The 26,147-nt window shown below is 38.6% G+C and overlaps 1 protein-coding gene across 1 annotated transcript; it reads right to left on the reverse strand.

The window, feature by feature from the left end:
* SYPL1 (synaptophysin like 1) lies at positions 1–25,592 on the reverse strand. Its single transcript, XM_046021565.1, has 5 exons — positions 25,405–25,592; positions 9,429–9,550; positions 7,999–8,206; positions 3,067–3,252; positions 1–1,448 (listed from the first exon to the last, which is right to left on the reverse strand). The coding sequence occupies exons 1-5, from the start codon at positions 25,471–25,473 to the stop codon at positions 1,320–1,322; spliced, it is 714 nt and encodes a 237-aa protein (XP_045877521.1). The 5' UTR covers positions 25,474–25,592; the 3' UTR covers positions 1–1,319.
* Positions 25,593–26,147: the final 555 nt, after the last annotated feature.

A 26,147-nucleotide genomic window follows, 5' to 3' on the forward strand; every position in this document is an offset into this window, starting at 1 on the left:
TTTCTTTTAACTTCTTTATTAAGTTTGTTGCATAAAAGATATACATTCTCATATTGACAAATCTCGTCATGAACAAAAGCAACAAAATAAGGCAACAGCAAGATGTGCTTCACATATAAACAATCATGTGGTAAGAACAAGAAATCTGGCCCTGTACAACAAAAAGATTAGGAAGCAAAATGTGAATAATCCCTGTATTCAGAATATACCCAAATGTGCGTGCAAAGACAGTGCACCCATAATACAGCTCACTTAAATTCCTCTTTATGATGCATAATTCCTTAATGATCTATATGTGAAACAATGAACATTAAGAAACATGAAATTCAAATTGCATTTATTTTCACAATATCAATGCTACACTCAAAACAGCAACTTCATTGAATCTAAATGTTAAATGTTTCCAAAGTAAAAGGCAAATCTTAATTTTTTTTAACCCTATGAAAAGGTCTGCAAAAACAGGTGGTTTATTTTACTCCACTTGCAAGGAGACCAGGTCTCAGCCTGTACTTAAGTAGGATGAGCAACGAAGGACAGCAAACAAATACCACTGAGAGTAATGCCCGTACGTATGAAAATATCTAGCTGAACTATGTTCTTTCTACTTATACAGCGAGTCTATTAAACAACCAGCATAATGGAAGCTTACACCTCATGCGACAGAATCACTAAATTAACTATACATCTATTAGAAATTTCCAAATCCCATTCCCGAAAACAGTTTTAGTACACCTATTAAGTACTGTAGGTCGCTTAGGAAAACAGAAATAAAACATACAACCAGTCTTTGCAATTAAAAATTTTTCATACCATATAAACAATGTTCAGATACAAATTCTGAACTAAATATGTTTTTCTAAATATGATTTACGTAATCAAGGCTTTCTTAAACAAAGACAGGTCTTAGGTATATGATCTGTACAAACTTACAGTAGTGTCTATTCCAAATAGAGATTTTCTTCCTATTATGATATGAAAATGTAACTCTTTTCTGAGTGGAAGATATATGTTAAGGCTTAAGGTGTAAACACTTTGGAAGGCAAACAACTTAGTAAAGAAATAAACCAGTCATTTAAAAATGTGTATCATCTCATAATAGGCCCCTGAATTTTCAAATTTACATGTGAGAATACATTTACATCTTAAATTTCTAGGAAAGGCATAGGCTTTATATAAAAAAGCAGCAAAATTTTAAACCCACCAATTTATTGAAAAAGCCATTACTTTTATTAGAAACAAATAATGCTTCTCAAGGTGTTGGCAACAGGTAATAGTATAGACGTATATTTCATACAGTGTACTTCTCCTTTTAATTACATTCAAGAAGGAGGTGGAATACCTCCTTGGCTGTGGGAAGCGGAAGTGCTTGATGGACTGTGTAAACTGGTCTCTTTGTACACAAACCACGCATTTCCTCCCCAAAGTATCAGATTCAGAAAGCCAAAGATCTAAGGAAGAGAAAAGTAAACAATGAAAATCTATTATCTACTTAAAAATTTATACCCATCTTAGTTTTCCTTTAAATATTTAACATTTCCAGGCAGTATATAGCATTATTTCAATTAAAATGTAAACTACATGTAAAGTAGAATAAAAAAAGACTTTCCATTTCAATGCTGAATTTGTCTAATGACTATTCCCAATGAAATAAAGCTAACATCTCTAAATCTGTAACATATAAAATTACAACTAAAAGAAAGCTTATCTTTGCATGTTCAACATTACCGAGAAGATGGGTTAAATTTGAGAAAAGTTAAGTAAAACCCTATTATTACTTTGTAATTAGACTTTAGTGCTTTCAGGTGAAGAGGAACAGGAATCCATGGTTCCTTCTTTGGGGGCTTTCACTTTTCTCCATTTGAATGGTTATAACCTGCCCCTGGGTATCTTTTCCTTTATCCCTTCTTTCTCCCCTACTGCTTACTATCTCTCCTACTCCAACAACTGCAGCCAGAAGAGAAAAGGAGTCACACAAGATCTTTACATCACATCCTACATTAGTCAACGTAAAAGGAATCAGTTTTCCCAGTTTTACAAAGCTGAGAAGATAAAAGTCTCAAAGATGAGTAAGCTGAAGCTACCCTTTTTTGGTATTTTTTTTTTCTCAAATATAAGAACACATTGACTTATATGATGTAAGACTGGGGTAAAGAGCTTGAGAGTAGTATCATACCACTGAAGGCCAAATGCTTTATATTTTTTGCATATTCACATACAAAAACAACATTTCTGAAACTGTCGATCTCAGATCACGGTCAATATAAATGCAAAAAAAAAAAAAAAAGACTTTTAAATCACAAAGTGGTAACACAAAAATTTGGCCAAATTGCTTTACAAGGTATGCTGACTTCATCCATGAAAAAACATTTTCTTGAAAAGATAGAGGACTTCCTTAAATAATATATGCTGTATATTAAGAACATATTTAGTAATACATTTATCTGTATTTTGGCAAAACAAACTAAATATTATTTAAATTTATATATACCGATTTTTTTTAGATCACTTAAGAAACCATAAAAGTACTACTTTCATAGACCTAGAGCAGGTCAGACCAGAGAATAGGCTCTAAGCTGGATCTGGTCCCCACCTTGGCTTGCCAACTTACCAGCAAATTAACACATGACCTACCTTTTTTTCCCACTTGGAAAATGAAGACAATAATCCTATATCCCACATTCCTCTTTGGGTTACTGGATAATTTAAACGAGATGAGTGTAATGTAATGCCCTTAGCACAATGCCTGACACACAGTCTTTATAAATGTTAGTGACGACTATTAGTCCTTTCGGGTAAAAGTCTTGCCTAGTCAGTTTTAATGAAAAGAAAGACTCAATCACGATCTTGTTCAAACCTGTTAACAAGTAATAATTTTCCTGAAAAACTTTTCTTCACTGTTACAAAGGTAACAACTATCTGGTAGCTAGGGTTCTGATATCTTAGTAAACATGTAAACAATACATTTATCGAGAGATTGATTAAAATCTATTGCTTTCTTTTATCACTAGTAAGGTTTTTGGTTTTTCTAAGTGAAATAAAGTATCTTATAAACAACCGCATACGTACCACAGATACATTTAAGGATCCCATGCTAGTCACAGAGCCAAAATAACACATCACTTCTTGTTGGCAAGGCTCAAGTTCCTTGACAATGCCATGACCAGTAGCTATTTTAATATCTGTAAGAGCTTTAGCCCAGGCTGAAGTGCTCACCAACCATAGAAAAGCGGCAACAAGAGTAACAACAAAGTCCTAAAGTAAAAGTAAGTATGAGTTAATGATGAAGAGTTAATTTAAAAATACTATACTTCAAATCCATGATGGAATTGAGATCACAGTGAACTCTATGGTACTGAGAAATGGCCTACATGACATACTTTACAAAAAAGGCCATAGTCAGCATTGGACACATAGCTGTTTAGCATGACTAGCATACTGCCTGAGCAGTGAACAAGACTCAGTCATCTACTCAGCAGTCTAAGATTTTGACACTAGAACTCAATTTCACATAGCCCTTACCACAGCCTTAACTAAGCCACTCACTGCCAGGATCACACCTCACACCCTGTTATCACCAAGAAAACTCTATCTCCTCATAATCCCGGTTTCACCTCACCCACTTCCCAGTCTCATCTCTCTTTCCAGCGCATGCTCCTTTAGGCACCCCAACTTCAAAAATCCTTTGATTCCGCTGAGACTACAATCTGATTTTACCACTTTACTGTCTCTCAACCTCATTCATGCTCTCATTTCCCCTTTAATTTCTATTCTAAGGTCCTTCTTACAACTCCCTGCACACACTCAACTCCCTCACCTTCTCCTGCTTTCTCATACACTTCTGGCAAAACTCTAACTTCAGTTAAATCCAATTCCCCATGACTGGAAGGAATTCAAATAAAAAACTTAAAAAAAAAAAAAAATTCTAGCTGTCCATGATCTGGATAATGAAATGGTGAAAAGCACACATCTAGGATGACTTGTTTCTTTTGAAATTCATGACCCTAAAATTTTAAGAATACTCATTATATTAAGGAAAAAAAATTAATAATCTCTCAAGGCATCTTCTCACTAGTAATTTCCTTCTAAAGTCTTTGCTATTTATTACATTTCTAAGAACAGGACTAAAGTTTTAAATATTCTGGACAGTTTCTTATTGAATAAGATGAAGAAAGAAAAAAAATGTATTCTCTTTACTCAATCTATTCTGCTGGGGAACTAAAATTTTGTTGACTAGCATTGGTTACAAAAATCTAAGTCCTACCTTGTTTGGTTTTCCTTTACATTAACCACCAAAGTGGGAATAATGTAAAATTTCTATCTTTTAATGTTACGTATTCTAAGCATTCAGGTACACCCAGAGCTACGAGTTCTTACACATCTGCAGCAAAAATCTCTGCAAGCTCAGAAATGGGTTTTGGAGCTTATCAGAAAAGTGGTTCTCTACCCCCACCCTAAATAAATATGACTGGTTTTTAATTACTTTTTCCAACCAGCTTTTTGTCATTTATTGAGACCAAACATGAGTAACCACTTATGACATATAGAAACTCTACTATATATAGCTTGTCCACCAGGTCAAGATGGCAATGAATAAATGGCTTGTGATCAGAGAACCAAAACAATGACTAATTTTACAAAGAAGGAGGTATTTGCATTTTGCATTTGAGCTTTCCATTGCTCCCGATCATTTAAAAAAATGTAGATCAAAGAAAAAAGGACAGAAATGTGGCCTCCATGTTTTGCACTGTGGGAGTACTCTCCTTTTCACTTCTGCACTCAGCTGTACTTTCACTGCAGGTAGATATTTTCCAGAAAGAGAAACTGTGCGGGAAACACAATGCCTTTTGGAGAACTGATAAATAGTATAGGATTATCACATCTTAAACAAGTTCTCTCTGGGCTGAAGTTCATAGCTTTGGCCCATATATGTCAAGTCCTTTTAATTTCCAGGTTTCTTTCTTCCAGCTTCCTAATTAAAAAACACTCTGATGTTTTTTTGATTATGCTCTTTAAACCTCCTTTGCTGCGTGACGCCTGGGTGGCTCAGTTGGTTACGCAGCTGCCTTCGGTTCAGGTCATGATCCCAGCGTCCTGGGATCGAGTCCCACATTGGGCTCCTTGCTCATTGGGGAGCCTGCTTCTCCCTCTGCCACTCTGTCTGCCTGTGTACTCGCTCTCTCTCTCTGACAAATAAATAAACAAAATCTTTAAAATAAATAAGTAAAAATAAAAAAATAAACAAAACCCTTCTTTGCTGCTTGCATGACATTCTTATACTTCAAAAGCACGGGAACTTTTCTGAAAATGATGCACACAGTCACCTTAGGGGTGAGGGAGAGGTGGGAGAAATGAGGGCCTCTGAAGATCATCTCTGTCCTACTCAGGACTCTCTTTTTAGGATGCGGCCCATCCACAGTTCTGCAATGCACCAATGGTAGCTGCCCTGGTCCCACCAACAAGGTGGGATAGGATTCATGACAGGTGTTTATGATTTGGGGTACTTTATCTTTGTTTGGTTTCAGGTTTTTGGATATTTCTGATTCTCCACATGGCCTAGTACCCTTAAGTTCCTGCTATTTAAAACCAAAAAAATGCTACATTTACTTAAAAAGGGAAGTTAAAATGTCACAATTGAAATGTTCCTAGAAATACCTTAGTAGAGAATTGAGAACGTTGTGAAAAAGGCATGTCCTCATTAACAAAGTGTACTTTAAAAAAAACAATGTCCTATTTGGCTATATTTTAAATTTGGGTTTCTCAAGAAAACCTGTTTTACATTTATATGGTTAAATTAAAAGTAGAATTCAAAATTTAATTTAGAAGCTTGAATTTTTACAGACAAGCATCCTTTATATACTGTATCAACAACAATAAAAAACACTTAAAAGGCTAGTTCTGGATTATCTATAACCACTAACTGATCACTCCAAGATGGAAAATTTCTTTTGATTTTCTGAATGATGCACCAAATCAGTTTTATAGTTTTAATAGAAAAACCCTCTACAAAAATAGATTCAGATGCTGCCTTAGAAAGTGTGATTTTAAAAGCTCACTAAACAAAATATGAAAAATAAAAGGCTCACTCTAGAGTTAACGTGAAAGTTTCTTGAGATAATGACAAAATGGCAAGAACTGTCTTCATTTAGTATTTAAATTGTAAGGAATTTTAACAGAAGATAGTATCTATATGATAATCATAATTCCTTTTTTTTTTTCCCTTCCCAAAGTAAGCTCCACAGGGGGCTTGAATACCCTTCCAGTGCAGGGCGTGAACTCAGGACCCTGAGATCAAGACCTGAATTGAGATCAAGAGTTGGGTGCTGAGTTGGATCAGCATTAGAGTTGGATCAAGAGTTAGCTGACTGAGCCACCCAGGTGCTCCACAGTTCCACCCCTCCCCTTTTAAAAAAGATTTTATTTACTTGATAGAGAGAGAGGGAGAAAGCACAAATGGGGCAAAGGGGCAGAGGGAGAGGGAGAAGCAGACTCCTTGCTGAGTGCAGAGCCTGAGATCGGACTCGATTTCAGGACCCTGAGATCATCATGACCCAAGCTGAAGGCTGAGGCTTAACTGACTGAGCCTCTCAGGTGCCCCTCTACCTTTCCTTTTTAAGTAAGTCTTGGAAATTCTACAGAAGTTACAGATTCCCCATATGTAATTTCTGTTGGTTAAGCACTGCAAATTAAAATAGTTGATGCCCATCTTTTTGAAAGACGTCCAAGAAAATATTTTATTAAAACATCAGGTTTAAGAATCTTTTCTCAGATACAAGAAACAAAATAAATAAGAATTTTAGCAGATTGTTTTATTCCTTACTTACCATTTGTATTCTTATGATCCAGGCAGCAAAAATTAAAAATAAATAAGAAATAAAACCCGTTATCTTATTTAATAATTTTTCATACCCAACTAGCCTTCCCTTTAAAGTAAATTCACAAATAATCAGGAGATGACAGAGTTTTCTCAAGATATAAATGACTGGTATCTCAAAAGCACCCCTATTCTCCCTTCAAGTCAGTAACACTTGATACTGACTTTGTAGTTATTCTCTTGTTACGGACTTCTAGTTTAAAAGAACGGCTTATGTGTATTTGCACCAATAATCCAGAAGAGATTCTACTACTTAAATCTCGGAGATTATTTTTATTTCTAGCTCAGAAGACCCTGAAGCCAAGAAAGATGTTAGAGGACTTCAAATCCGAATCCTTTGTTTCCATCTCCAAGATTCCAAATTAGCTCATGAACATCACTAGTGAGCATTCTCCAATTCTTATAGAATTATCTGAGTCAGATTTTAAATTAAGGAATTTAGGAATATAGATCAGGAGTCAGCGAACATTTCCTAAAATGGGCCAGACAGTAAATACATTTGGTCTCTCTCACAACTACTTATCTCTGCCACTGTATTATGAAAGCAGTTATAGACAGCATGGAAATGTTTAGGTATGGCTGTGTTACAAGACAAAAAAAACCAACTTCATTAACTAAAAAAAAAAAACCAAAAAACCCACAATGAATCAGATTTGGCTGTGGGCCAGTTTGCTGATTTCCGATGTTGACTATTAAGCTCAATAAAACATTGCATAGACATAAAGGAGGTCTTTGAGAAAAGAGAAAAAAGGTAAGAAGTGGGAACACCATCATGAGACTACTAGTATGGTCAGCAATTTCTCAAATTAAAGGCATTAATTTCTATTTAATTTCTCTACCTGCAACCTAATAAACTCTGTATGTTTGAGATCTTTCCAGGTTAAAGTGAGACTGAGAAACAAACAGACCTCTGCATGCCCTAGAGTACAGAGAAGGTGTTGCAAACTGGTGCAAAGCATCAGGCGCAACGTGACAACCAGAGAAAGCTCAACCTCATGGTAAACACAGATCAAAACACTTTTACCTGGTTTACGTCACAAATTTTCATTTCTAGCATAAGAAAATCTACATCAACTCCAAATATAACGTATATACGACTTTAGTATACAAAGAAAGTGTTTACTTACAATCATGGGAAGTTTTCGACTATCCCGATACATGCTCGTATAACCAAGATAGAGCAGAAGAGCGGCAATGCAGTACAGGAAGACAAAGACTGCAAACGTCACATAGAATTGTGCGGAGGAAGAGTAATCTCCGATAAGCACAAAGCGTTTCCAATTTACATCACACACGTTTACATCTGGATGTGCCTGAAATGATGCTTCATTCAACCTATTAAGAAAAGGCTCAAATAAATTTGTGAATGACTTGGGACTAGAATACTGAAATGACATTTCAAAAAACACTCCCAAAACATATCACAGACATTTTCCTTTGGGGAGAAAAAGGAGAAAATTCAAGTATTTAAATTAAAAATTTCCTAAGAAATACACATAAACTATGCCTTATAACTAGTTTATGACAGACTGACTATAGATTCCATTAAACACTTTCACACCCAGAAACTATCTTTCTGCAATAAGAACTTAGCAGGTTAAGGAGCTGATAACAAAATAGTCTGCAATTTGAGACATGATATTCTGTTCTAGGAGGCAGAGTCTCTGTGACTAGCACCAGGAGAGTCAATTATGATTCACATTTTAACCCTAGATTAATTAGCTGCTAACTTGAGATTGTTTTCAAATTTCCTTATCTATAAACTGCAAAAATACTTATCACTAAATGTGCCATAACAGTTCCTCATATAGGAACTTTTTAAGTGAAGGGCTGGGAAACGGAGTGGCAATGATTCATTACCAGGCCCTTGCTATCTGACATATTTTTACTGTAAGGGTTTATTTAATCATCAAAACAACCTTAAAAGGTAAAAGTCTCACTCAATGGCTAGAGATTTCGAGTCCTAGCGAGGTCAGGTAAGTAGTATGTGGAAGAAAATTTATACCATGGCTTAAACACAGGATATATTCCATAAGCTTTTCTATAAACACTTAAACAGAAGAATTCACAAAATACTCATTTTCATCTGAGTAAGAAAATAAAGAAACACAAACTCCTTGCTTTAAATACATGGCTTAAAATGATATAAAGAATGCTTATTTTCTAGTAATTGCAAATACACGAGAAATTTGAATTTTCTTAAGCTGTGACTGCTTCCACATCATGGCTTCTCATGGTAAGGTGATGGAGTAGTCACTGTTTGTTTTTAAATTTTCAATTCACTGTGGGATGACAGAATAAAAATGTCAAGGCAAGGTCATATAAAAGTTTCTAAATGCTCCCTTTTGTTTTCCGTCCTTAATTCCTCACAGGCCTGGAACACAGTCTGCAGACAGACACTGGTCCACATGCCACAGTCTGAAGAGCAATGATCACCACTTACAAATGAGCATATGTGCAATTTAAAATTTTCTCCTCCCACACAAACTGCTGGAAATCTCAAAAAGTCAATATGAAAGTAAAAATTTTCAACTATAAAAACAAACAAATATCTTACCTGAATGGATAACCAAAAGCAGCTGTAATCGTTTTATTTTCACGAGGTTTAGTGCAAGTCACTTGAATTTCTGTTTTGCCCTTAAAACCTCCACAGGTGGCAAAAGCAAAGATAGAAGCAATCTATACAAAGTGAGACCAAAAAGGGGGGAAGAAGCATTACTGTACCCAAAACATGGGTCATTAAAACCTAAATATAGTACTAAAAACAGGCTCACTAACATTCTAGAAATTCTTAATTACAAATTAAATGCAGATGCTGAAAAACAGAAGCTAGTATACCAGCCCATATAATAATTCTTCTGTTCATACTGCAGTGTACCTACTAAAATATTAGTATGAAATTCACATGAAGTCTTATTAGTATCAAAATCAAAAGGGGGTGATTTGATAGTATTTTTTAATGGTAACTGTTTAAGCCAAGAGATTCCTAAGCAAAGAGTAGATGCTATTTCATGAGTTTGTATGATTTCATATTTGAGTATTTCAGTATTTCCAGGTCTCAAAAGTACTTGGAAATTTGTTCTCCTGATCATGCATATACTTAAAAGAATGCAATGTTCGGGGCGCCTGGGTGGCTCAGTGGGTTAAAGCCTCTGCCTTCGGCTCAGGTCATGATCCCAGGCTCCTGGGATCGAGCCCCACATCGGGCTCTCTGCTCCGTGGGGAGCCTGCTTCCTCCTCTCTCTCTGCCTGCCTCTCTGCCTAGTTGTGATTTCTCTCTGTCAAATAAATAAAATATTAAAAAAAAAAAAAAGAATGCAATGTTCTTGTAAATGCTATACGTAACAGGAAAAAACTGGAAGCTTCCTAAATGTTGATATGAAATCAAATAAACTGTAATTCATTCATAGGATGGAACATTATGCAGTCATTAAAAAGTTGGGAAATATTTAATGATACTGAAAAACATTCATTACAAATAAAGTTTGCTTATGGGGTGCCTGGCTGGCTCATTTGGTAGTCCATGCAACTCTTGATCTCAGGGTTGTGAATTCGAGCCCCATAATGGAGGTAGAGCTTAATTTTAAAAAGTTTATTTACACATGCACTGTGCATTGTTTCTATGCCTAGGCATATGATGCACACTACAAAAATATATCAAAATTTCAACAGTGGTCACCTCTCAACAGAAAATAAAAAGAATTCCTTTTTCTACTTGTATCTTCAACATTTTCTGCAAAACAAAACAAAAAAGTCTATATACAGTGTAATGGCCAAAAGCTCAACCATTCAGCAAATTCTGACAGCTCTATTTAAAAAACATATTTGGAATCTGATCAACATCATCGCAACATCCTGATGTAAACCACCATTATTACCTTTTGCCTGAATTATATTCCAACAGCCTTCTAAATAATCCCGCTTCTGTCCTTGTCCCTCCTTCAGTCTACTGTCAGTGTATCAACCAGGGTGATCTTTTAAAAATATAAGGCAGAAAACTTTACATCCTCTGCTCAAAATTCTCTAACGGTTTCTGAGTTTTCTCTGAATAAAAATAAAAGTTCATATAATGGTTTACCAGATCCTTTCTTCCCTTAATAATTCTGATCAGACTGCTACTTCTCCCCTTGTCAAATTTCTCTATATAAAAGGGTCTCCCTGCTATTCCTTGAAGATAAGGGGTAAACTTCTCCTACAGAGCCTTTGCACTGGCTACTCTTTTTGTCTGGAATACTTCCTACTTCACAGCTCCCTGTTCCAAAAGAACTTTATCAGAGTGGCCTTTCCTAACCACACTATCTTAAGTAATAATGCCCTAACCCCACAGTATTTACTTCCTTAATTCATGCTGCTTTATTTTTCCACCACTGTAATTACCACTGCCAATTAGTACTCAAGTATTTGTCCGTTTTTCTCTAGAACACAAACTCAATGGCAGGGTCTTTGTTTTGCTCAGGGTCACATTCATCTAGCAAACAGATAAAATTCAGTGCAGGTCTCTGATTCCAAAGCCTATACTGTTAAACACTGATATAATGCTTCTCATGGATTAATACAGGGCCTTGAATCAGGCCATAACCAGGACCACAACTATCATTTTTTTTTTTTTTTCTGTAAAGCAGAGATACATGAAAAGGAGTCTGGTTACAGATACGAAGAGTCTGAGGTAATGTCCAGTACACAGTTTGGAATCCTCAGTTAAACGTTCATAGGTAAAGACAGAAAATGGATACTCTCTACACATAAATGCTCATGTATAAGGAATGAAAACAGAGGCAACAAAATTGGGCATATACCCATTTAGGATCAGAAAAAAGAAACAGGTTATACAAATTTAACCAATGGGACAATAAGGAGGCCAGAAAGAGACCTATGTGTAACTAGATAAATTCTAACAAAGCTGGCACTGCAGATCACCAAGGAAAGGAGTTCCGTGGTTTTAAAGATTTTATTTATTTATTTGACAGATCACAAGAGGGCAGAGAGGCAGGCAGAGAGAGAGAAGGGAGGAAGCAGGCTCCCCGCTGAGCAGAGAGCCGGATGCGGGGCTCAATCCCAGGACCCTGAGATCATGACCTGAGCCGAAGGCAGAGGCTTTAACCACTGAACCACCCAGGTGCCCCAGTTCTGTGGTTTTAAAGATATGTCCACAAACTCTGATACTCCTCCCTGCAAGAGGCAAAGATTAATTTTCCTCCCTTTAAGTGTGGATGGCTTCTAGTAAGTTGAATATGGTCTAAGGAATGGGAGACATCCATCCTTTCCAAGACTAGGTGATAAAGAGACTACAATTTGTCTTCCTTTCTCTTCTTGAAATCACTGGCTCTGGGGGAAGCCAGCTGCCATACTGGGAGGATACTTAGGCAACTTACAGTGAGACTCCTGTGATGAGGAATTACAGACTATCAGCAACCATGTGAGTGAGCCTGCAAATTGCTTGCCAAAGTTGCTGCAACTAGGCTTGCCAAAGGCCATGTGAGTGAGCTGGGCGCTAGAGATGACTCAAGCCTAGCCAACAGCTACAATGCAAACAGGGAGACTCTAGGCTGAAACCCCTCAGGCTAAACCGCTCCCAGATTCCCAGTCTTAAGAGCCAAGGTTGGGGTAATTTATTACGTAGCAATAGATAACTAATACAAAGAAGGACTTCAATAAATGGTCCAGGGGCGCCAGGGTGCCTCAGTTGGTTAAGTATCTTCCGCTCAGGTCATGAGGTCCTGGGATCAAGCCCCTTGCTGAGCTCCCTGCTCTGCGGGGAGCCCGCTTCTCCCTCTTCCCTCTGCCCCTGCTCTTTCTCTCTCTAATAAACAAAACACAATGGGGGGGGGGGGGTCCAGATGGGCTAAAGACAAATGCAAAATGCGAGTCTTTAAAAAATTTTAATGTAAAAGAAAATTTGTGACCACAGAGAAAGGAAAAACTTCTTATGATTAAAAATAAAAACACATACTAACCATAAAAGATGGTTAAATTCAACCACAAAAAAACAACTTCAGAAACCAAGTCAGCTTTTGAACATAAAACAAGCTACAAACCAGGTCAAAATATTTGCATAATGTCATGAAGGATCAGTATCTCCTAGTATATAGATCTGAGAGCAATTCTCACCCATGTGTACTACAGAACATGCATAAGAATGTTCACAGTGACATGGTTTATAGTATCAAAATAGAGAAGAAGTGGAGCAAAAGGAAAATGGATAAAACATAATAGTATACACTTACAATGGGAAGTTTTAAAGCAATAAAGATACAGGAACTACAGCAGCCCACATCAATGTGGATGAAACCTAGAAACCTAATGCTGAGTGGAAAAAAAAAAGTTGCTTACATTTCATACAGTATGATGCCATTCTTTAAAAAGCTTTGGTTACTTATCTACACCACCCCTGCCACTCCCTCACTATTTTTCACAGGGACTAACCAACAGACTCTTCCTCTCATTTCTAATCTCTTCCGTAGCATGGGCTCATGTGGCTGTAGAGCATTTTAAAAATGGATTGTCTTGGGGTACCTGGGTGGCTCTCTGCTCCGCGGGGAGCCTGCTTCCTCCTCTCTCTCTGCCTGCCTCTCTGCCTAGTTGTGATTTCTCTCTGTCAAATAAATAAAATAATAAATAAATAAATAAATAAATAAATAAAATTTTTTAAAAAATGGATTGTCTTATGGCACCTGGGTTGCTCAGTCCTTTAAGCATCCGACTCTTGATTTTGGCTCAGGTCATGATCTCAGGGTTGTGAGACTGAGCCCTGTGTAGGGTTCTGTGTTCAGCAGGGAATTTGCCTGGGATTCTCCCTCCACCTGTGCAAACCACAAACCTCCCCATGCTCCTTCTCCCTCTCTAAAATAAAATAAATAAATCTTTCAAAAAATAAAATAAAAATGGCTTGCCTGAATTAAGATACCTATAAGTGTCAAGTAGACAATGAATTACAAAGATTTAGTATACAAAATGTAAAATATCTCATTGATAACTCTTTATATTGACTACCTGTTAAAACAGTATTTGGATTTATAAATAAAATATAGTATTAAAGTTAATTTCTACCTGTTTCTTTTCATGTTTTCAGTGTGGCTAGCACACTTAAAATCATTACGTGGCTTGCATTTGTAGTTTGCATTCTGTTTCTATTGAACAGGTACTTTAGAGTGATGTCACACTGATCTGAAATGAAGACCTGCTCACGTTACTCCCCTGTTTAAAAGGATTTCCTCAGTAACTTTCGAGAACTAAATTTAAGAAAAGAAAAAAAGCTCAAACTTCCTCTTTTGGCCTAACAGGCATGGCTTAGATATCTTCAACCTTATCCTTCCAGATTTATATGCACTATACTCCCGGCCAGGTACTGTACAACTCTGTTGCACTGTACTACTACTTACTACTGCCCTTCAAACACATCCTGTATTTACAGTGTATTTGTTTCTTCTGCCAGGATTTGTGCCCCCTACCCTCCTCAATTGTTCTCTGACAAGCTCACCTTAAAGGCCCTACCCAGTTTCTTATGGTAGAACTATTCTGTCTCCTGGGTTGCCATAGACTTGGGTTTATTAACTCCACTATAGGCATTTTTCTTGTGTCTTGCCTTATTTAAAAAAACAAACAAAAACAAAACCCAAAATAAAAATAAAAACTAGTTTCTAACTAAACACAAAAATTAGTAGGGGCACCTGGGTGGCTCTGTGGGTTAAGCCTCTGCCTTCAGCTCAGGTCATGTTCTCAGGGTCCTGGGATCGAGCGCTGCATCAGGCTCCCTGCTTGCCTGCTCCCCGCTCCCCCCCCCCCACCTGCCTCTCTGCCCACTTGTGATCTCTCTCTGTCAAATAAATGAATAACATCTTTAAAAAAATTAGTAAATAAATGGCATACTGTACTTACTGCTCTTAAGCCCAATGCCTTTCCCTGTTCCTTGGTAGACTGTCATGTCTTTGCACTTGGTCTTACTCAAGATTTTCAGTGCCTGTCTAGAAGGAGGTCTGGCACATAGCAAATGCTCATTAAATAACTGCTTAAAGAAAAAACCAATTTCTAATAATATACAGATAAAATCGTATTTCAGGTCATTTCAAAGCTATCTTTTTGCTACAAGGATAAATAAATGTCATCTTTGCAATTCTGATCTTTATCTCCTGGGAAAAAGGGACAAGATACATACTTTTTACTATATGAATTACAAAACAACCTGAGGGTAAAGGACCTGTCTCACTTCTCCCTCTTCTCTACTGCTGTTGTGATTTAAATCTGAAGTTATATACTGGTGGCCCAGGGTGAAACCTGGCCTACAGATAAGTATTTGTGTGATCTTCCCAGAATTCATTAAAAAAAAAAAAAAAAAAATTTATTGTCTATTTTAATACCAGCATACCCCACATAAAAATTTGATTTACTGCTTTCCCTTACTGTGGAGAAACTAAAAATATGGCAGCATCAGACCCATATTCCCATAAGCAACAACCACGTGGAACTGAGTGACAGATAACATGTAAGACGGGGCATGTGCTTTTTCCAGACTGTTGCCACTCTACGGTCTCAACAATCCTCAGGATGCATGTTAGTTACCAGGAATCAATGAGCTTATACTACTGTTTTTCTTCCAAGCAGCTTGTTTCACTCACTTTATGCGGGTGGTTCCTATGTGCGCTTCAGTTTGTATTCCTCGTCCAAACAAGGGAGTACTGGCATGCTCATTTCTATTGCCTTACCACTTATGAAATGCATTTTTCCATTCCTCTCCATTCCATAAAGAACGGCTAAAACTGCTAGCATGAAATTCTATATGTAGAGTAACTAGTAAGAATCTAAGGACAGGAGGACAAGTGTCTACTCAGGTCAAACGGTTCCATATTTCATTATGACAGCCTCAAGCTGCCAAAGAAACAGTGCCACTTAACACTCTACCCACCAGACCAATACCAGACACAGACACTAGAATTCTGAGGTTTGTAACTTTGAAGTTAACATTTCAGCTTGATTCTCTAGAACACTAACTACTCTCCAAAATAAACGGCAGTAGTCAATTAACTGGTATATGAGAAGAAAATATTTGAACTTCTATTTACACTAGACTTAAGGAATTAAAGCCTTATTAAAGATAATACATCACTGCAACCCATGCTGGATCTGCGGGTCCAAGTCACATGTCAGTACCACACGCTGGGTATCCCGAAGGCAGAAGGAGTCCCATGACCTGCAAGGACAGTGATACCTTCACCTATTCTTTCCCTTCTAGTGTTCATGTATTATAATGTGAATGTGCCTAATGAGTTTATGGAGTAAGTTATCTAATTTTAACCAAACCAACCCAGACCAATGGCTTAAAAATGTCTTCAAAGAAACTATAGACTAAGCATACAAAAACTCACACCCAAAAGAGAAAATAGAAGCATTAACCCCCTATATGTGCCATATTCATTAACCACATTCCAAGGAAAAACAGATTCTACTTAATCAGATCACAAGAAGATGGCATATATATACCTACATATTTATATATCAGATGAGTGTTGAATAAGGATTTAAAAATACGAATGAAATTTACCCCGGGCATTTAATATGCCTTTAAGATACTGACATACTGGGATGCCTGGGTGGCTCAGTCAGTTAAATGTCTAACTCTTGATCTCAGCTCAGGTCTTGATCTTAGCTCAGGTCTTGAGCTCAGGGTCATGAGTTCAAGCCCTTAGTTAGCTCACTAAAAAAAAAAAAAAAAAAAAAAAGATACAGACATAGTAAAATATCCATCTAAGTTATGGATGCATATTGGGGCTCTCTGCATAAAGTTTTACAGATAGGGATTCATGATAAAAAGAAGTTTGGAGACCCCTGGTATTTTCAGTGAGTTATTTAGCCTATTGCCAGAGTTCCAGTCCTCGATCCTATTTCTAGACCCTGCTCAACTCGCTAATGCTTCTTCAGAGAACACTGGCACTCCTCTATATATGGGTATCTTTTGCAAGTTTCTGACTGCTATTGGGTTTCATCATTAATCTGATGTCATTTACTTAAATTTCTTTCTGTCCGAGGTTTAATCTAGAAACTGACATAATTGACATCTTCAGAAATAGACCTGAAAGTACATTGTATTTGAGTGTTTATATGCAAATCAAATGTATGCTGTTTTACTAAATGAAAGAACCACTCAGTGATGAAAATGAACTATCACGGCATGTTTGCCTTTACAATCAGTAAGAGTAGATGCTTAGAACCAAAGCACTGATTTTTATGAGTTAAAGTCCTCATGCATTTAGTAAAGACATTCATTTTATTTATTTATTAAAGATTTTATTTATTTATTTGACAGAGAGAGATCACAAGTAGGCAGAGAGGCAGTTAGAGAGAGGGGGAAGCAGGCTCCCTGCCAAGCAGAGCGCCTGATGTGGGGGCTCGATCTCAGGACCCTGAGACCATGACCTGAGCCAAAGGCAGAAGCTTAACCCAAGAGCCCCCATTCATTTTTATTTTTTTAAAAATTATAAAAAAGATTTATTTGACAGAGCATGCACGCACTCATGCACAAGCAGGGGGAGCACCAGGGAGTGGGAGAAGCAGGTTCCTCGCTAATCAGAGAGGTTGACGAGGGGCTCCTAACCTTAACCCAGAACCTGGATCGTGACCTGAGCGGATGACAGATGCTTAACCGACTGAGCTACCTAGGAGCCCCAAAACACATTTATTCTTAAAAATGTTTTGTTATCGATGCTGCTATTTCAGTTTATTCCCTCTATGAACCAAGCACCGAAGTCCAGTACAAACTGCTTCAGCTTCATTCTTCCATGATCTCCCTCTGCTTGTACAATCCTAGAAAGTTCTAAATAGCCTCCTAGTACGGTTCCATAACTCTTAAGAATTTGGATCATGAGAAATTAACTGTTCCTGCTGGAGGAAACAGAAGTGTTTTTTTTGCTAACTCTTTTTTTTTTTTTAAGATTTTTTATTTATTTATTTGACAGAGAGAGATCACAAGTAGGCAGAGAGGCAGGCAGAGAGAGAGGAGGAAGCAGGCTCCCCGCAGAGCAGAGAGCCCGATGCGGGGCTCGATCCCAGGACCCCGAGACCACGACCCGAGCTGAAGGCAGCGGCCCAGTCCACTGAGCCACCCAGGCGGGTTGAAAATATCTTTTTTAAAATTTTATTTTTAAATAATCTCTATGCCCAACGTGGGGCTCAAAATCACGACCCCGAGATGAAGAGTTGCACGCTCTACCCACTGGGCCAGGCAGGTGATCCTGTTGCGGGCACTGTTACGTCACCGTCACCTTTAAATAATTGTTAAGCTACTGAATAAGGAACTAGAAATCTCTGAGGAACTTAAATATATTTATTTTAAAATCATTTCAGACTGTACTACTTTTACGTTTTTTGGAGTAAATCCGTATGTTGATTGTTGACCTGACTGGCTGTCCAGAAGTGCATTTGTGCCACTGACTTTTGAACTTTTATGTGAAAACTAGTTTTCTTCATGTGTTTTAAGATATCTAATGTAGGCTCGAATTTACAGTTTTTTCCCCCTTTTTCTGTCCGTGTCTAGTAGTTTTACAGTCATTTCTATATGGGGGCAAATACCCCATCTTACAATGGGACCCCCAAACTACCAACATGTGAGAATACTTAAGTGTTCACAAATTCAGATCTCAAGCTAGTGGCCAGATTGATTCAGGTCTTAAGTTAGAAGGCTGTATCTCTCTCTTTCCACCTGCCTAAGTAACTGTTTCTCTATGAGTTATAAATCCAGACAATAGGTTGAAGCTTTTTTCCGAATATATTACCCAGATCATGAACACTCCTTCTTCTACCCATATTTTGCTTCATTTCTGGTCCCCAGTGATGGTTCTCAGTTCTGGGGATGTGTGGTCTGCGGTGCCTTGGGAGTACCTAAGACTCTTTCAGAAAGTCCATGAGGTCAAAAATATTTTTGTATTATTAAGATATTATTTGCCTTTTACACATGTTGACATTTGCACTGATCTGAGCAAAAGCATTTGTGGGTGAAACGGTTGGGCTTTAGAAAGAATAAACCATAACATCAGGGTTATTTCACTGTCCTGCCGTTGCAGTTAAAGACAAGTTTTACTTGAGAATGTCTTTGATGAAGCAGCAAAAATTACAATTTTTATGAAATCCTGACCCTTGAGCCTTCTTAATATTCTGTATGACAAAACAGGATGTGCAAACACGTTAACCGCACATAATGGTTGTCTCCAGGGAAAGCATTTAAAATAACTGAGTTATACACTGAACTAGGTTTTTGTTTTTTTTTTTTTTTTTTTCATGAAACACCATTCTTACTTGAAAGAATAATACACAAAAAGTAGTTATTCAGATATGGATATCTGGCAGATATCGGAAAACCGGTAGCATTTGTTGCACTGGTGCAACTGAAGTTTTTAAGTGAATCATTACTGTGTTTTACAATAAATAAATGTTCCCTTAAAAGCCTCTGTTTAAATTTCTGATGTGTAAGTATCAATAGATACAACCCACACGAACAAAAAACTCTTTTGAGGTCCTCAATATTTAAGAGCATAAAAGGGTTCTGAGACCAAAGTGTTTGAGAATCATTGTATTAGACACTGCTCTGTTAGCTTAATTTCCCCTTAAATTTCCCTTTTATATTTTATCAGAGATTGCTATTTGTATGTGTGGGGTGAGTGTGTATGAGTGTGCGTGTTCTCAAAGCACTTACAACATATATATGTTGTCTATGAAAACTATATCTGATCTACCTACAAGAGTGCTAAATAAAGAGTGGTAAATAATTGAGAATCAGGTAGAAAAGCCAGAGAGGAAAGGCATAGAATTAAGTCTATAAGTTTATCAATAAGCTCTAAGTACAGAGAGTCCTACTAGGCATAAAATGCCATTTGAAATATTTTCCATTATGGGGGCAGAGTAGGGGTGGGAAGAGGAAGTGTACCCAAATGGCAGGGCTGAAAGAAAGGTAAGCTTCCTAAAGAGCAGTCTCTTATAGACTGATAGCCTAAAAATGTAAAAATAAAGCAAATGGACAAAACATCAGTCTAAATATGCCCTGTCCCTCCCACTGTGCAATACAAATAATCTGTATTTTCTAGGGTGCTCCTCTGTGCTATTTTTGAATGATAAAATTAGGATAAAACATGGTCTCTATTTGCAACAATTTTATGTTACTTGAGATGACTGAATTTTTAAGTATTTTTAAAAAACTATTGTGTATATTTTAAAGTCTGTTGTTTAAACAAATTGATATATGTAATACTCAAAGAATTATAGGTTTTCTGATTTCATCTTTTTCACAATAATTTGCCCCAAAGGAATGTCTTGGTGTCTTTTGAATTTGTTTGTAAATTGTAAATATAAAATTAGAAAAAACATTCAAACTTAATAAAAGAATCAAGAATATCCTATTTGTTTTTAATTCCTAGGATCTTATTATAAACAGGTATCTAACAAACAAGGAAAAAAAATCATTTCAAAAACCTTCGGCTTTTGTTTTTTAAGCTTTTGATACTCTTTTTATTAATTTATTAAAAGACAATTAGAAACATAAAGGTAGTTATCAAAATGACTAAGAAGAGAGTGTTAGAGTCTTGAATGTAGTAATCATAATCATGAACACTGGTAAGTTACTTCATTTCTCTAACATGGAGATAACAACACTCATAGGTTGTCGGAGGATTAAACAAGAAAACACAAATAAACCCCTAGTACATACATGTCTACTCAATAAATATGTTAACACATTTGACTAGCACAGACAAAAATATTCAAAGATGGTTAATAATCCTAAAATTCAACTTAGTGTGTAATTCCTTCTATACTCCCCAAACAGTATCTCTTCCACAATTCCATGTGTGTGGAATGAGGAAAGCATATTACTTACATTCATTAAGGGCTAAATATTTGTTCAGCATCCACTCTATGCAAGATAGCAACAAGAAAGTCCAAAACACAGTGCTTAATATATATATATTTTAAAGATTTTATTTATTTATTTGACAGAGATCACAAGTAAGTAGAGAGGCAGGCAGAGAGAGAGAGAGGAAGGGAAGCAGGCTCCCCCATGAGTGGAGAGCCCAATGGGGCTCAATCCCAGGACCCCGGGATTATGACCTGAGCCAAAGGCAGAGGCTTTAACCCACTGAGCCACCCAGATGCCCCACACAGTGTTTAATGTTTTAAAAAGATAAAGTCATTTTGGGGCACCTGGGTGACTCAGTGGGTTAAAGCCTCTGCCTTCAGCTCAGGTCATGATCTCGGGGTCCTGGGATTGAGCTCCGCATCGGGCTCTCTGCTCAGCACAGAGCCTGCTTCCCCCCCTCTCTGCCTGTCTCTCTGCCTACTTGTGATCTCTATCAAATAAATATATAAAATCTTTTTTTTTTTAAGATTTTTTATTTATTTATTTTACAGATAGAGATCACAAGTAGGGAGAGAGGCAGGCAGAGAGAGAGAGAGAGGAGGAAGCAGGCTCCCTGCCAAGCAGAGAGCCCGATGCGGGGCTTGATCCCAGGACCCCGGGATCACGACCTGAGCGAAAGGCAGAGGCTTTAACCCACTGAGCCACCCAGGCACCCCTAAATATATAAAATCTTAAAAAAAAAAAAAAAAAGATAAAATCATTTCAATGAAAAACTTTTACCTAAATATTAAGGATATTTGACTAAAAGTAAGAACCAAGTTAAAATTTACCACAGAAATATTGAATACATTAAAAAGCTGCTTTGATAAAATTAATCTTTGAATTTTACTTCTATGTTCTATTTCTACACGTGGGGCATTTATTCTTACCTACATTTTATACTGTCACCTTGATAGACTTCTAAAGGCCTATCAGACAAGTGAAAAGCATACAACTTATCATTTCTAAAGTTTAAAATATGTGATAGGGAACTGAGCAATCTTAAAGGACCAGGAGATATGTAGTTAGTAATATGTAGCTCATAGTTGTCTATCCACTGTTTGGGTCTAGTCTTACAAACACAGCATCTCAGTCCTGAAGAACCTACTAAGAACTATACAAGTACATTATAATCATTCACATAATTAAATATTAACTCAATCATTCCAATAGCCCTACAAAGTATTGTTATTCCCATACAAGTACAACAAAAATTCAATCTTTACTGAGGACTTACAACACAAAGAGAAGTAAGACAATGTCACTGCCAGGCACTGTAACTAGGTGCCAGGCGTAGTTAAAAAAAAAAGAGAGAAGGAATACAACACGCACAAGATGGTGGCTGCAGTTTAGAAGCAAAGTGCAAATGCTTCTGGTCTGGTGATTATAGTTTTAGTCTGTCAATAAATATTTACTGGGCATCTAATCCCTTGAAAGTTACATATCATCAGGTTATATCTTAATCTAACATATTCTAGAAACTTGGTAGAGATGAGCTGACTGAGGGAATTACTTTTTTAGTTATACAGATGGTAAACAGCCATTATCTAGATTTTAGATTTGTTTATAAACTCATTTATTAACTGTTTTTAGAAGTAACTTGTCACACCTCAATGCGTTATGAAACTTGACCAATTCATTCAAAACAGATTTAAAAATTCCTATGATGGGCCCTTCTCCTCTAGAACCTTGTTTTATCATTCATCCCCTCTCTCCCTCTGTTTTCAACTCCAATGATTCTATTCAGAAGTCTCTTCTTTCAAGCCCACAAACACATTCAGTTTTTCCCATCTTTCAGATGGGTTACCACCCAAATCCCTCCCACCTTCAGGGTCAAATAGTGCTTTACTCTCACTGTCTTCACTTTCTTACCATACATCCAGTAGCCCATTACCATCTGGTTTCTGAATTTACTGATGCTGCTCTTACAGAGCCCCCAATAGCCTCTGAATTACCAAAACCAAGGTGTGCATTTTAGTCCTTATTTTACTTAATTAACCTCTCTCTTGCACTTCTTGATATTGTTCAATAGTACTCTTTTCTTTAAATTCTAACAGTGATGCCAAGATGTTATTTATTTTTTTGCATCTTCTTAACCATTTCTTCTCTCCCTTGCTGGCAGGTATCTACTGAATTTCCAGCCCATTCTTGCCTTTTTATTAAACTCTATAGCCATACACCTAACAGCCTAAAGACACCTCCTTTCCGTGACCTAGAGACCACAAACTCAATACACCCAAAACTGTACTGAGCTTCAACCAAAAATTTGCTTTTCTCCTTAGTGATGTATCTTGACAGAGATACCACTACCAACCTGTCGGAAATATAGCAGTCATCTTAGAGTCCTCCCACTTCTTCACCGTCCAAGTACGTTCTAATTTCTATGCCTCTCTTCTCCATTCCCACTGCAATTAACTTTAGCCCCTCATAATTTCTCAAGCAACATATCTCCCTTCCTTCAATTATGACCTTTCTAATCCATCCTCTACACTACTGACAAAATGAAAATGTCTAAAAAGTAAATCTAATTATATTATTTACTTGTTTAAAACCCTTAAATGAGTCCCCACTCCAAATGGTAGAATTCTGGGCTTAAGAAGAAACTATCTGATAACTCCAAATTCTGTACCTACAACTATGTATTTTCCTAAAGAAAGAACCCAAGTTATCAAAGATTAACCCCATAGTATAAACTCCTAACTCTCTATAAGCCCTATGAAACCTTTCAGAATCATCTCAAACTATACCCTCCTTTCCAGGATAAGTTTAAGCCAATCCCAACCATTTTAAGTTCTCAAACAGGGCTATGCTGCTTCAACTTTTCATACTGCTGAACCTAAGTTTCTTTTTCCCTGGAAAGCCACTCCCCATATCCGTCCTAAGTGAACAAGTACTCATCCTTCAAATGTTCTTTCATCTATGAAATCCTCCCTAGTTCCTGCAAGCAACTGATTTCTCCTTTCTTTCACCTAATTCATTTTACTTATACTTTTCTTAAAGTATTTATTGGGATCTCTTATGTAATGGTATGTTGTTCACACTGAAAGTATTTTTTCAAAAAGCTTAAACAGGATATTTTTCAAAATACATCAGACCTATCTACAATCACTAATAAACTTATCACTGTTTTAAAATATCAAGGAAAAAAGTTATGTCTAGGTTTTAACAAAAAACTGACAAATAATGTAAGCACCAGCATAAATGGCCTCATTTATTAAGTGAAAACTTTAATTACAAATGTAATTAAAACCCTCAAAGACTTTTTCTTAACCTTTGTATTTGATAAGCCCAATTAAACATGATTTTCCTCCTGCAATTCCGTATTTTTATATACTCAAATATTTTTTTATTTGAAAATGGGTTTATAGAACCCTAAGTGGTGTGTGTGTGTGTGTGTGTGTAATACATATATATACATATAAAACATATATTTATGTTGTCTTTAAGGTAAACATTTGTGTGAAATCAGCACTATTTCAGTTTTCAGAGAACGAGCAGAACTTTGGAGGAAAGGTAGGGATCTTTCTGAAAATCAGCTTCTTGAGTACCCATGTGGGAATTTCAGTTTCTGTGTGACTTTAAAAAAACAGCCTCAGTCTTTTAACACAGGCAACTGAAGTTCTTCCTCGTCACCACTGGATCACTAAAATATAGGGTTAAAGAGTTACGGATGTAAATGTCGCTGGCTATAAAAACAACCTGCTTGCACAGTGGACAGATGCCAGCTGCCTATTAATCCGGGCCTGATAATGAGCCCTGAAACATGTAAGAGGCCACGAAATCTGAAGCAAATGTGCGGTCCCTGGTGTATTCGCTTAACTCCTCCAAGTGACTGATCACTGCCAAGGTCGAATTAATAAGTCTCTTTTGATGTTAATGATTGAGAGGTTCCCTGCAAAGGACGGAAAGCTGACTGCAGGACGTTGTTTGGAAATACCTAAACGAACTTGATGGCGACTCCTAGTCTGTGTTTGAGTGGACGGGACTTAAACGCATTTTGTAAAAGACAACCCCCCCCGTCCCCCGCTTGCCTGACCCGCAGTTTATTTTTGTCCATTTTAAACTTGGAGCCGTCTCAAAAGCAAGCTACGAACGGACTGCTCGGCAGCTCACTTGGAGAAGGCACAACCAGCTTTCGACGGAGCGCGGCCTGCAGTCAACACCGGGCATAAGGCACCGGCTGGCCCTTTCTGCAGGACCAGCGGCGGCAGCGCGGGCCGGGTCGGACGCCGGCCCCCAGGTTTCGGTTAGACCGCAACAGGAAGTTTTCTCTTCCCTTGCGGGAAGCCGTGCAACCAAAGAGAAATTTGAACTCCCACTCCCGCGGGAGCACCCAGAGGTGAGCCTGGGTGTGGGAGGGCGGCCTCAGCCGGGACCGAGGCAGCTGAGGGACTCGTGATTCGACGCGGACCGTGGCGTCCCCGCCCCGCGCAGGCCCAGCCCGCGGCCTCCCGTCCCCTCCTCGCTGTCCCGACCCTCCCGAGGGCTGCGGCGGCGGTCTCAGGGCCCGCGCGGGGTCGGACGTCCCTGCTCTCGCTCCCGCCAGGGCCCCCGGCCTCTCAGCAGAGGGCGCCGGCCGGGCCGGAGCGGGCGCGGGCGCGGGCGCCGTCACGGTCACGGCGGCGCGATTCCAGGCCTCGCTGGTGCGGGCTGCACTCACCCACTCGAGGACCTTGATGAAGCCCAGCGGCTCCTTGAGCGGGTTAATGTTGAGCTGGAAGGAGGACATCCTCTGAGGGAAGGAGGGAGAGAGAGTCAGGACTGCGGGGTGGAGAAGGAGGGGGACCGACGAGACCGAGCAGCAGGGCCGCGAGGAAGGCCAGGCGTGGCGGGCTCTGGGAGGTGGGCCCGGGAGACCGTGGGGCGGGGCGGGGCGGCCCGGGGAGGTGGGCCCGGGAGGCCTCGGGGCGGGGCGGCGGTTGGGCCGCTCGCTGAGGCGCTAAGGCGGGGACGCAAGAGGGGCGGTGGCGGGAGGCGAGGGTTGGGCAGGGGCTGGAAAGGGGAGGTGCCTCCCCGGGCAGCACCTGGCCGAGCCGGCTGATCCGCTGGCGAACCAAGTAGATGTTGGACGCCATGCTGCGTGCGCCGCGCCCCCTTCCCTGATGCCCAGCCCCCCGGCGCTCCGTCTCCTCCCGCGCATGTGCGCGTCCACACCGCACCTGCGCAGCACGGTCCGCCGCCGCGCGCAGAACCTTCGCTCGGGGCTAGTCCCGCGCGGTCGGCCGCCGGCCGTGGCTTTCTTCCAGCCGCTTCGGTTCACAGTTCCCAACTTGTAGACGGACTTACAAAATACTGTTATAGATGAAGCCACGTTTCAGCGCTGGTGTTAGGGGCCTTTTGCCAAAATGGGAAGTTGCTACAGAACAACTCGAAAGCGTTATTCATTACACATACTTACCGAAA

This window comes from Meles meles, chromosome 10 (assembly GCF_922984935.1).
Source record: "Meles meles chromosome 10, mMelMel3.1 paternal haplotype, whole genome shotgun sequence".
Classification (NCBI taxonomy): domain Eukaryota; kingdom Metazoa; phylum Chordata; class Mammalia; order Carnivora; family Mustelidae; genus Meles; species Meles meles.

What these genes read in the sequence shown, in the direction of transcription:
- SYPL1 (XM_046021565.1), bottom strand. Translation starts at nt 25,473, where the DNA reads ATGTCCTCCTTCCAGCTCAACATTAACCCGCTCAAGGAGCCGCTGGGC. An exon ending in TCATCAAGGTCCTCGAGTGG is followed by an intron (nt 9,551 to 25,404) that starts GTGAGTGCAGCC and finishes CACTTTGTATAG; the next exon opens with ATTGCTTCTATCTTTGCTTT. An exon ending in GCTTTTGGTTATCCATTCAG is followed by an intron (nt 8,207 to 9,428) that starts GTAAGATATTTG and finishes TTTTCTTAATAG; the next exon opens with GTTGAATGAAGCATCATTTC.